The sequence below is a fragment of the Piliocolobus tephrosceles genome, chromosome Y, assembly GCF_002776525.5.
Source record: "Piliocolobus tephrosceles isolate RC106 chromosome Y, ASM277652v3, whole genome shotgun sequence".
Lineage (NCBI taxonomy): Eukaryota > Metazoa > Chordata > Mammalia > Primates > Cercopithecidae > Piliocolobus > Piliocolobus tephrosceles.
The window spans coordinates 12,082,909-12,095,614 of NC_045456.1; the positions used below are offsets into that span (position 1 = coordinate 12,082,909).

Consider the following 12,706-nt stretch of genomic DNA (forward strand, 5'->3'; position numbering starts at 1 on the left):
ACACTTCAACCCACTACAAGAACTAAAAAAGCTCTGTTCTCTATTTTGTCCTCCCTCCCTCGCTCTCCTCTTCCCTCCTTCCCTTTCTATATTGGCCGAAGGCACCACTAAACCATGAATATAGCAAAACTCAAGTTGTCAATGTTCATTGAACGTTAATAAAAAGCATACACTGGAGGTGATAGGAATGTTCTGTATATCGATTGTGGTAGTGGTTTCATTGGTATATGCAGCTGCCAAAATTCATCTATATAGTTTATTGTATGTAGATTATTTCTCAGTAAAGTTGATATTAATATATACGTATGTGTATATATGTACCCTGGGCATAGTACCAGTTGTTTTATTTTCTTCTTTCCCTTCCATACCCCATCCTATCTTGTCACCAGAGAAACATGTTAGGCAAAACAGGTCCTCCTGTTTCCATTCAATATAGAAAAGTGAAGATTTGGGGGGAAAATTAACATTTCCTAGGCAATGAAGCCTCATGTTATTTGGTTGCTTTTTAAAATGGGAAATGTTGATGAATGCTTAGATTATGAACAATTTAGGGTAATTAACAAAGTATCTATTAAAATTGTTTACATTATTACAGAATTCTTCATCCTCAAAAGTAGTTCTGAGACATATGCTATAGAAGATTTTAAAAATTAGTTTAAGTAACTAGTACAGCTGAATTATATACCAGGTTCAGATAAATTTAACTTATTTTGAGATTCTAAGTGCACTTTCACCACAAAGATAGAAGAAAGTAAAACAAAGAATGCCATTAGCACACAGTGTGTGTTCAAAAATGTTTATCAACCAAAACTGAATTTGGTTTTCAGCCAATTTATATTACTAAAAGTCTCCTGAGATCAAGATTCAAAGCCTAAAGCAAAAAGGATGATGGTCACGCATTTAGGATTTGATATTGGAAGATTCTTTCACATGCCACAGTTAAAGAGTAACCGCTATTTGTTTCAGGAGTTGCCCCTGAGATCCTACTGAGCACATCTACACTGCAACTTGGTTTAAGACTCTTATACAGCTTTGTTTTTCACTTGCCTTGCTAACTTGGATTCCATGAAAACAGGATGGTTGACATTTAGAAATAGTGTACCCCGATCAGGCACGGTGGCTCATGTCTGTAATCCCAGCACTTTAGGAGGCTGAGGCATGAGGATTACTTGAGACCAGGACTTTGAGACCAGCCTGGCCAAGACGGTGAAACCCCGTCTCTACTAAAAATACAAAAATTAGCCGGGCATGGTGGCAGGTGCCTGTGATCCCAGCTACTGAGGAGGCTGAAGAAGGAGAATTGTTTGAACCTGGGAGGTGGAGGTTGCAGTGAGTCAAAATGGCGCCACTGCACTCCAGCCTGGGCCACAGAGTGAACTGTATTTAAAAAAAAAAAAAAAAAAGAAAAGAAATAGTGTACTCATACCTGCTCAACAAATAAACATGTAAGTAAAAAAGCAGAAAATGTGCCTATGCCAAACTCCTGCTTTTTTAAGTCTAGAAGATAAATATGAAACACTAGAAAACATAGAACATGTTGCTAATATTTGCATAGAAAATGAGAAAATGGACAATGTTGCAAGTGGATGTTTGTGCGTTCAGTGCAGATGCGGACACAGAGACAGTAGTTTTCTTTTATTGAATTTAATTTTTTAAGGTCACAATTGGTGAGAAATGGCAAAATTAGGCACACAGAATGGGGAAAAACTGGGAAAGATGAATAAGAATAGTCATTTGGGTTTCCGAATATAACATCAGAAAAAAATGTCACAGATCTGGTTATCAACTAGATGAATATTAAAACCTCAAGTGTGTACCTGGAGGGTTCATGGTTCCAATTCTGGGCTATGCGAAATTGAACCAAAATATTGAGCCACAAACCTTGCCTGTTGGTGTATAAATGTAATAGAAGACAAAAATTTCCTGTACTCAAAGACTCTAGGTTTAATTCCACTGACATTTGTCAATTGTAATTTAAGTGCTTTGGCAGCTGACATAGGAATCTAAAGAAACATTTTTAGTTCAGGCAGGGGGAAGTTGGGCTATTTAATGCAATTTGCATTCTTAAGTCTTGTAAAATTTCTCCACATATCTCTCATATATTCCATGCATGTCACACAGATTTAAATGATGCTTCTTTTTCATGTTCCAGGAGCTTGGAGACAGAACCCTGACTTTTACCGGCAAGTGAGATGCTGTGAACTGTTTACCCACTAAGAACACAGAAATGATATCAGGGGGATCATGATCAGTTTGAGAGACATGGGCAGGATGAAACGAAAATCAACAATGCTAAAAGTTGGGAGCCAATCAGATAGAAGTCTGAAATATTACATGACACTCAATCAGAAAGTTCAGTGTGATTTGAGACTGTTTAAGCAATGGGATTATGTAACAAACAAGAGCAAAATAGGATGCCCTGACCTGGAATATTGGACCTCAGGACTGAAAAAAAAAGCAACTGGAGGGAGTCCAGAAAAGATCATCTACAGTGATAGTTTTAAAGCAAAATGTGAACTTTATAGTGTAGCCAAACCACAGAGTCAGACCCAAAGGGCATGATAAAAATCTACAAATAGCTTTGGGATCTAAACACCAAGGATAAAGAGGAATTTTGGCTGGAGATATGAAAAGCTTCAAGGGATAAAGTTAAGGAAAGGGAAATTTAGGTTAAGCATCAGAATATATCCTTTGATAGTAAGATGTGTGTGTTTGTAGAACAGTCTCTCAAGGGAATAGAAAGAATACTGATGAGTTTTCTAGGATCTCTGATAACAGGATAGCTTGATGTCAGTCCAAGGATTCTAGAACTTCCATTGGAATATTCTTGTGCCGTGTCCAGATGGAATAGATAGCATAAGATGTTTTTTAAATCCTAGATTTCTACAATAATTATCATGGGGAATGAATAGTGAACAGAATGTTCTGCTCTTTAATAAGAGGTATCCCAAGTCCCTGATTAACTTTGTCTCTGAGGAAAAAATTAACAAATATAGGCACTATTTTCAACATCAAATGCCCTAATAGAGAAGCAAAGCAAAGTCTTAGAAATCTGCTTTTGAAAGTATATACATTAAAACTATTTATTTCTTGACTACCAATTATATTGCTTCTGAAGCTAGCTGATGAATTGTAAGAAGGATTCTGGGAAGCAATGTAACAAAACCAACCATTTTTTGAAATTGGTAATCAAAACCCATAGATCTTAACTGAATTTGGCATAACCTGAAAGTTGATCAGAAAGGCCAGTGTGAGTTGAGTCTATATAAGCAAAGAGAATATATAACAAACAAGAGTTAAATAGGATGCCTTAAATAGGAATGAATGAATCCACCATAAGCCACTATGACTGCAAGGTAAACCTAACAGCAGTCAGGTTGAAAATCAAAATAGTTTTAAAAAAATCCAAAAAAATTCTTACAAAGTCTTTCTTTCCAGAAGAACATCAACATCCCCCGTCCCATGTATTAAAAGCACCCATACTTACACTGAGTTTTTAAAAGAAGTCCCAGTCTAATTTGATTAATATTTAAAACAATTTATTCACTGTTCCGAACAGTGACACGAGTTTCCAGTTTCCTGGAGGGTCAGGAACACTTGGAAACTAGATGATGAATTAACTGACATGTGTCTGCTCCAAGCCCTAGGAGTGCTAATAGAAGAATCCCTCTCTGGTCGGCTCTCCAACACCCATGATCAAGAATGTATGCCCTTGTGTCTGGAAGGCATTCATACTAGCCTATACAGTCATGGCAGGGGTGCATTTGCTACCCCATGGTTGTCATATGGGCCTAGAGAAATATAACTTATATAAATCATCAAATACAATCATCAAGTTGCTCACCCCCCTTGAGTTATAAGTGATTCTGTGAAGTGACTCTGTTAACCATCTACCCCGAATACCAAACTCCACTGAGGCATAACCATGCAATGAGGCATAACCATGCAATGGTATCCCAGTGGTAGAGACATTAAGTGTTTCCATTACCAGTGATAAGTTACCCAGTTTTGTTACTAAAGAAAGGGTAGACAAGACCCACCCACTTTTACTTCTAACGTGACTTGTATGAGGAGGGAAGAAAGCCAATGCCAACAAGCCCCCAAATGTAACTTGGCCTGTGTGTAGTTAGGCAGGGGAGCAAGAGCTGTTTTTAAACACTGTGCCTCTCAGCAGCACACCTGATTGACAGCCACTGAAAATACTTAAGAGGCTCGGGGTAAGAAGAGATGGACAGTGATGGGGCATGGGAAACTAGAATCGCACTCTGTCTTCAGACAGCAGATAGCTCATTAAAACTACCGGGAAAAAAAACTCTTCGGGTGCAGTCTGTCCAGCTGCTTTTACAAAAACGAGTACAGCCAAGACCTGGGAGTCTGACGCCCTTTGTGGAGGCATCAAATTCTCCTAATTAGATTTCATGACGAACCTCCTCCAAAATAGCTGAACACCTAGGAACACTGAACACGCTCTTCAAAGAGTCAAAGTAAATTAACTTTTACCCTGAAAATGTCATGGGGAATAAAGAAAGTCTTCCAGAATCAAACTTGGACAATTCTGGTAGATATGCAAGACGAATGTTCGTGTCCAACATCTGTATTTATAACTTCATTGTATTTTTTCTCCAAAATAAAAGAAATGGTAAAGGAAAGTCACCTTTACATTTGTAAAAAAATTCTCTTCATCTCTAAGTGATAAAAGAGGACACAAACACAAAGTAGACATTTCCAACATTCTGTCTGCTCCCTGCCGAGATGGTTGTAAGTTGCATTGCAAAGCTTAACTGTTAGGTCAAAAAGCCCTCCAAGAGGAGGGCGAGGCTTTGCGCTTTATAGATTCCAGGGGTCCGACAGCGGGAGAAGCTGCTCTTAGACTCATTTCCTTGCCGGGAAGATTGATTTCACCAGCATTCTCCAGCTTCCCCGGTCTGTGGCCACTGCGCGCTGAGCCCAGAGGCGTCCCAGAGCGGGACGTGGAGACAGATAGCTTTGTGAGCACCAATCTCTGCAGCCTCTGGGCTGAAGCTGCGCCCGGCTCCAGCCCCCTGCCCGGCCTCCCTCACGCCTCCTCCTAGAGCACGTTTCCGCACGTGCTCAGGAGTCCTTCCACGGCAAAAGCTCCTCCCCCTCCACTTTCTTAGTAGGTCTCCATCTCCAGCTCATTCATTGGCAGCCACTGCATTTAGACAGTCTCCTATCTATCCTTCCTTTTTAAAAACAAAAACAGCCGGGGGTGGGGGGCGGGGCGGGGAGAAAAGGCAAAAGATTTAACTCCAACTTCAGAGCAACCGTCTCCGGCTGCCCATCTGACACCAGTGGGTGGGGTGCAATCTGACACTTCCCTTCCTTTCCAGAAACGTGAGTGGAGCTGGCGCGACCCTTGATCTGGGGGTGGGGAGACGGGGGAAAAGGTCCGCACTTCCGTCCTCACGACTTTCTCTCCAGGAGACCCGGTATTAGTGGCGAGCTGCCTTCTCTCCTCGCCGCTTGCAGGTTTGGCTCCTGGCAAACTCTTTTCACGTTCCGCTTTCTCCTGCTTCTGGCTCCGCCCCAGCTCCAGCCCCGGCATTCCTCCAGCTCTGCTTGTCCTGGCCGCCCCCTTCTCGCTGCCTCTAGAGTGAGCGTGCGGGGACATCTCCGCGTCTGCCCTGGGCCCAAGGCTGGGCTGCGAATTTCGTGTTCCCCTGCGGCGGAACACGCACACCGGCCTTGGGGCTCTCTCCTGAGCTCCCTCCTCCACCCAGAGCGCTGAGCGCAGCCGGGAATTCTCTCCCACCGTGGGCACGCAGCCTTTGGAGGTCCCGGGCACAGCACGCTTGGTGTCCCCACACCGCAGCAAGACAGAGACCCCGCGAGAACCTTGAACTTGAAACCACCCTTGAGCCTCTCCAGTCGGAAGAGTAGGAGCAGCTGCCCAGCTGAGGCCAGGCGCGCAACCTCGGGCGCCGGGGCAGGAGAGAGTGCAGGAGGCGCAGCTCAGGCGCCCGACTCAGGAGCAGGAGGAAGTTCTCGCGGCGCCGGGAGCGCGGTGGACGCGCCCTGGGCTCACGCCCAGGCGGCCTCCTCCCTGGCCCTCGGGACTGTCCTCGGGCCGCAAGGAGGAGCTTGCTGGAGTTTTAGAAGCCATCCAGAGCCAGAGAGCAGGAGCGCTGCGTCTCCTGCCTCAGCTGGGAAGGGGGAGTGGCGCTGGCAGGCTGAAACTGGGAACCCAGTGAGCGCCTGACCTTCCTCCTCCTCTTCCTGACCCTCTTCGCGTCTTGGGCTCCGGAGGAAGGTTCTAGCGGCTGCAGGAGGTCCCCAGACCCATTTTCCTAGAAGGCTGGTGATGGATCTGCTGCTCCTGCCGCCGCCGGGGCACTTGGAGCGCACCGGCGGCGCGTGAGCTGGGCTTTGCTCTCCACCGTCCTGGGCAAACCCGGGCCAGCCCCGCCTGGCACCTCTGCCCGAGTCCCTTTCCGTTCCCGACCCAAAGCCACCAGCGTCCAGGGAGGGAAGAGGAGGTGGTCCTCAGGTGCAGCACCGCCGAGATGTCCGCGCAGAGCCTGCTCCACAGCGTCTTCTCTTGTTCCTCGCCCGCTTCAAGTAGTGCGGCCTCGGCCAAGGGCTTCTCCAAGAGGAAACTGCGCCAGACCCGCAGCCTGGACCCGGCCCTGATCGGTGGCTGCGGGGGTGGCGAGGCGGGCGCGGAGGGCAGTGCCCGGGGAGCCACGGCGGGCCGCCTCTATACCCCGTCACTCCCATCCGAGGGTCTCGGCCCTCGCTTGGCGTCCTCTCCCCGGGGTCCGCCCCCTAGGGCCACCCGGCTACCGCCTCCTGGACCGCTTTGCTCATCCTTCTCCACACCCAGCACCCCTCAGGAGAAGTCACCATCCGGCAGCTTTCACTTTGACTATGAGGTTCCCCTGGGTCGCGGCGGCCTCAAAAGGAGCATGGCCTGGGACCTGCCTTCTGTCCTGGTCGGGCCAACCAGTAGCCGAAGCGCTTCGAGTATCCTCTGTTCCTCCGGGGGAGGCCCCAATGGCATCTTCACTTCTCCTAGGAGGTGGCTCCAGCAGAGGAAGTTCCAGTCCCCACCCGACAGTCACGGGCACCCCTACGTCGTGTGGAAATCTGAGGTAGGGACCAGCGCTGCGTGTCCCACGGCCCAAGGCGGAGTCCCCCCCAGGCAGTTCCAGGGGACCGCCTTTAATTCCATTACATTTACAGAGCGAGGCACCCACTAAAGGGTTTCCGTGGTATGGGTTTTCCTCTTCTGCTTGCTAAATGGTGCCTGGAAATGGGACGTCCCTATCATAGTGGCCACCCGCGTGTGTGTCTTGCGGGACTTGTTGGCTCTACTTTGGAGCAGTCGTAGGAGCTGGAGAAAGAGATGGTGTTTTGGTTTTCTGTTTGTGCTGCAGGCAATTTCAAAGGGTCACCTTATCCCTTCACCCAATGTTGATATTTTTCCCAACTCAAATGATCTGTTGCTAAGCTGTTTGTAAGGATTGGATGAAATATATTTTGAAATATGTCTGCCATCTTGTTCTATAGATAATTCAGAAACATTATTTTGGAGGGTGTCATTGACTGTATGAGTGTGTGTCTGTTTAGGTGGCAGGGAGGAGAAGCATTATCTAGCTTTCACCTTTTCTTTCCCTAAAGGGGCAATTTCAGAAATCTATGGTACTGAGTATTAGTTTAACCTAGGAGAAGAAGAAAATCTCTGTGTAGGGGTGTGAAAGATCATGGAAATATGCTGATGCCTAAATTCCATTTAGAACAATTAGTAGTTTAGTGAAGAATCAACAATACATAGGGGACTCAGAGGGAGCTGTCTGATACCCTTAAAATGTTTGTTGTCCAGTTAAGAATAGTGAATTGACCTATTGGGAAACTGTCACTGATGGGCACTTTGAAAATAACACACTTTCAGAGAATGCATAGTAATTGTTTTAAAAATGAACAGCCCCTATCCCCTTCAGTCCACAAACTCGATAGGATTGCCTTGGATCTATTTCCATAAGGGAAGGGAGATTCCATCAGTTATAATTTAATATTTTAAAGTAGTTAGCATTACAGAAATGAAATGAAATACCATGTAATTGCTGGAGATGTAGGCTAAATACACAACCAAGAAAAACTGTTTGAAAATAGCATCTGAGATCATACTCAGCTGTGTTAATGTGAGATAAGTGTTAAACTCTGGCTTTAATAGACTGCCTTAGAAAAATAAGCATCATTTATCAGAATTATTAGCATCACGTATTATTAATGTTATTGTGTCAAGGTAACTGAGGCTGTGAGGTGTTGGGGGTACAGATTTCAAAAAAACAAATATTGCTAAGTCTTCTGCCCATTTTCTTGAGAAAGATAGGCAGTAGAAAGGAAAGTCGAGGCAGAGGGCAAGATGTTACCTCCAAACTAGTGAACTCAAGATTAGAAAGAGCATCAAAAATTGAAACGTTGAATTTCTCTTGGTCTTTAGGAAGGGCTGGATTCTCATTGTATTTTAGGAGCACACATTATCAGATTAATCTGTACAAGTTGAGAGAAAGAGAAATACAAAAGCAAGCCAGCATTTTTGGATTAGCTAGCCACTAACATTCGTGCTTAAAACTAATTGCATCATTAAGAACATTTCTGCTTTTCTTAGCAACCATATACATACTTGAAATATAGTATACAGATGTTGCTCATTACTGTTATAACCAAAAGGCATTTGGCTGTAGATGATTTCACTTGTTGCAAATTATCTTCTTATGTATTAGCATCTCATAATCAATGGACAAGGATCTGAACTGCAGCGATACTGGGTGGCTTCTATTCCATACAGTGGGCAGTCTGCACAAAACTCATCTACCATGATTTTCACCTTTTCGTGGTGGTTAAAACTAAGGATGTAGCCATCTAGCAAAAGGCCAACATTTTCTCATAGAATATATGTGTGTGTGTGTGTTTTGGAAATTCTTTTATGCTTCAGGCGGACATGGAGTGATTGGATAGAACTGTAGCATGCAGATCCAACCCTGGTTTTGTTTAATAAAGGCCAAGATATCCTAACATAACCCCTGGATCTCTAATTTAATGGCCTGGATTACCTTTCAAAGGTTTAACGCCCTGGAACCCTCTCAGAAAACAAGAAAATGCATCCTATTGGGCACTGCCTGTCCTTTTCACTTGCAGGCAGGCTGGGTCTTTGGTCCTTAAAGGAGAATCTTTACTAATGACATCAAAACATCAGCCAATGAGCATCTTGCAAGGCTGCTTAGAGGCCCTGGAATAACTGGTTCATATAGATTTGGTTCTTGAATTTTTCTGGTTGCTCTGGCTCAGGGTTTCTCAGCCTTGGCACTACTGACATTTGAAGCTGAATGATTCTTTGCTACAGAGCTGTCCTGGGTATTGCAGGGTATTTAGCAGCATCCCTGTCCTCTTCCCACTAGATATGAGTAGCGTTCCTCCAGACCAGTGTGACAATAAACAATGTTTCTAGACACTGCTGAATATCCTCTGGGGATCAAAATCACCCTAGTTGAGAACTGCTGCATTAGTGAGGTTGAACATAGTATCCCATGCTGGCCATCAAGAGCATGCCCACAGAAGTGTTTACAGCTGGCCTAAAGTTTACTTGGGGCCTTCGTTTGATTCCAAAACCACGAGGATCCCTCTGGAGTCATGTACCCCTTACAGTTTGTTCAAATTTTCTATTTCTCTTCCATTGAATCCATATGAAATCCTAAGAATTCACCTTCAGGTTTAGCCATTGATGGATCTCATCCATTTCCACTTTGTTCTTTCAAAATATTGTCTGTTTTTAACCTAAATTGTCCATACAACAGCCCCTGCTCCCAAGACTCTCACAAATGCCTGCAGCTTTGTTACTTGTGCTCATTCAAAGTTTACAAATGACCATTTTATGGCCTAAACCTGGGAAGTGTTAGGCAAAGTCAGCTACGATCTTGTTAGTATTTCCTCACTACGTGTTTCAGGATTGCTTCAACAAAATCCGATTCCTGGATATGCTGGGTAGATCATCTATTGAATAGAAACATGGAAGAGACAAAGGGTAAATGGTACGTGGTAACACAGTTGGAACATGTTTCTCAACTTGTGTTTTTAGCAGCCAAGCTCTGCCCTGACTCTGATCACAGGCAAAGGAATAAAGTCTCATTTCAATCCTGAGCTTCTCCTAATTCTTGCGGATCAGAGCTGGGATTATGTCCATAGCTAACCTGGAGTTTGCCAACTTTTGCAACCATAATTAAAATGATTTCTATATGTCACTGGCATCCATACTTTTCCTCACACATGGCGCAAGCATTTCTTGAGCATAAGCATTTCTGTAGGTACTAGGAATGCAGAGAGGCTAAAGAGCTCACAGTCTAATGAGGGGACAGGTGAGTTAACTGATAGGTACAGTACAGGAGATCAGTACAATGAGGGAACAGAGAGGGCAAGGTGTGCTTTGAGGGGCTGTGGAAGACTTCACTGTGCAGAGAACATTTAAACTTGATCTTCAAAGATGACTGCCATTTCTAAGGAGAAGAAGGAAAGTGATGCCTTGATGAGGCAGAAAAGAGTGGACAGAGAAAGGCACAGAGGTGTTGGTGATGCTACAGCTCCCAACAAAGAAGACTTAGAGGGCCCTAAGCGCAATAATTTGTTTGGAGGAGCAGGTTAGGGCACCTGCAGTTTGATATATGTAGCAACCACATGGCTTTTCATGTAATAAAAGCCTGACCTAAAAAGTCAGAAATCAGTCCTGTTGAGATACTTTTTTTTTTTTTTGAGATAGAGTCTTGATCTGTCGCCCAGGCTAAGTGCAGTGGATCTCGGCTCAATGCAACCTCCCATTTTCAAGTGATTCTCCTGCCTCAGCCTCCCCAGGAGCTGGGACTACAGGCATGTACCAGTAGAGACTTGGTTTCACCATGTTGGCCAGGCTGGTCTTGAACTCCTGGCCTCAATCCATCTGCCCGCCTCACCCTCCCAAAGTGCTAGGATTATAGGCATGAGCCACCACACCCAGCCTCTATTGGGAGGATAATTATGGGTATGGATAAAAATGAGAGACTGGTCAAAGCATATTACTCTCCAAGGAGCCCCTGGGCATCACAACTGCAGAGAGTGAAGGCATATCGAGTGTTGCCCAAGTGAAGTTTGGTGTGCCTGGAGCAGAGGATGTATCTTGCTGTGTGCAGGATAATAGTGTTTAACAAGTAGGATAGTGGTAATTACGAAGCGTCTCACTGTGCTCATCTCAGGAGTTTGGACTCTATGTTGTGTAGAGCAGTGATTCTTAACCTGGAGGTGACTTTGTCCCCAGGGGACATTTGGCAATGTCTGAAGACATTTTAGGATGTCACAGCTGGAAGTGGTGGTGTATTAATTTCCTATCACTGCTGTGATGACCACAAACTTAGTGGCTTAAAGCAACACAGATTTATTGTCTTACAGTTCTGGACCTCAGAAATCCCAACAGGTTTCACTCGGCTAACTTCAAGGTGTTGGCCTGACTGTATTCCTTCTGAAGGCTCTAGGATCTGTTGTAGTTTCTTTTCCAGTGGCCCCCTTCCTTCATTTTCAAAGCTAGCCAAGTCGCATCTAATCGACTCTTCTTGTGTGGTCATTTCTCTCTCACTGTTTTCAGGACGCTTGTGATTACATTGGGCTCACCTGGATAATCCAGGCTAATCTCATTATTTTAAGGTCAGCTGATTAGTGACCTTTATTCCACCTGAAACCTTAATTCCCCTTTGCTATGATGTATTCACATGTTTTGGGGATTGGGGCGGGGGCATTTTTAGTGGTATATTATTCTGCCTTCCACAGGGGAGTTCCTACTGGCATCTAGTGGGAGGCCAGGGGTGCTTTTAAATACCCTACAGTGCACAGCCCCACAAGGAATAATCATCTGGCAGTCAATGTTAGGAGTGTCAAGACTGAGAAACCCTGCTGTAGAGAGTGGGAGAGATTGGTGATTTTTAAGCATGAGGGCGTAACATGATCAGATGTGTTTTAGAGGTAAACTGGTGTCTGGGGGAGCATGGGTTAGAAGCATGAAACAAGTGGAGGACAGATCCTCAGAGGAGGTGGGCATGGGGAAATCATGCCAAGGATCCTATAAACAATTGGGAGCTGGCATATAAACGTAATACTCTTATATTTCTCACTTCTCCGTTTTAGCAAATTTTTTCTTGCACTGTTGAACTCCTTGAAAGCAGAACTCTTACTTATCTTTGAATTCTTAAAATCTGGCCCCTGTACTCTGGGGATTTTAGAGAGATCATCATAAAGACCAGTGGTTCTCAACCAGGAGAAAGTTTGCACCACAGTGTAAATTTGGCAATGCCTGGCAACATTTTTTATTGCCAGAACTGGGGCAGGAGTGTGCTACTGGCACCTAGTGGGTATAGGCCAAGGGTACTGGTAAACATCCCACAACACACACAACAGCCCCCACAAACAAATACGTATCTTGCATAAAATGTCAATAGTGCTGAGGTTGAGATGCTCTGTATACAAGTAACTGAATTCTAGGTTTTGCTTTTCAGTACCATTTTCTCATGCTTGTGGCTTTACTCTTTGTCATTTTCTTCTTCTTACCTAGTATATGTCAACCAAGGCTTTGAAATTCAAAAAAAAAATGACTTTCAATAGGTATTGAGCATATTAAAAAAATATGGGATGTCTAAATATATCTACAGGGAAGAAGTTAATGGTAAAT

The 12,706-nt window shown here is 44.5% G+C and overlaps 1 protein-coding gene across 1 annotated transcript in view; it reads left to right on the forward strand.

The window, feature by feature from the left end:
• The first annotated feature begins 5,434 nt into the window (after positions 1-5,434).
• The window catches only part of ARHGAP6 (Rho GTPase activating protein 6), a 522,948-nt gene continuing 515,676 nt past the window's right edge, over positions 5,435-12,706 (forward strand). The window contains exon 1 of the mRNA XM_023198723.2: positions 5,435-7,112. Coding sequence (XP_023054491.1) covers positions 6,525-7,112 — 588 coding nt within the window. The 5' untranslated portion in view covers positions 5,435-6,524. The remainder of the gene's footprint in view (positions 7,113-12,706) is intronic.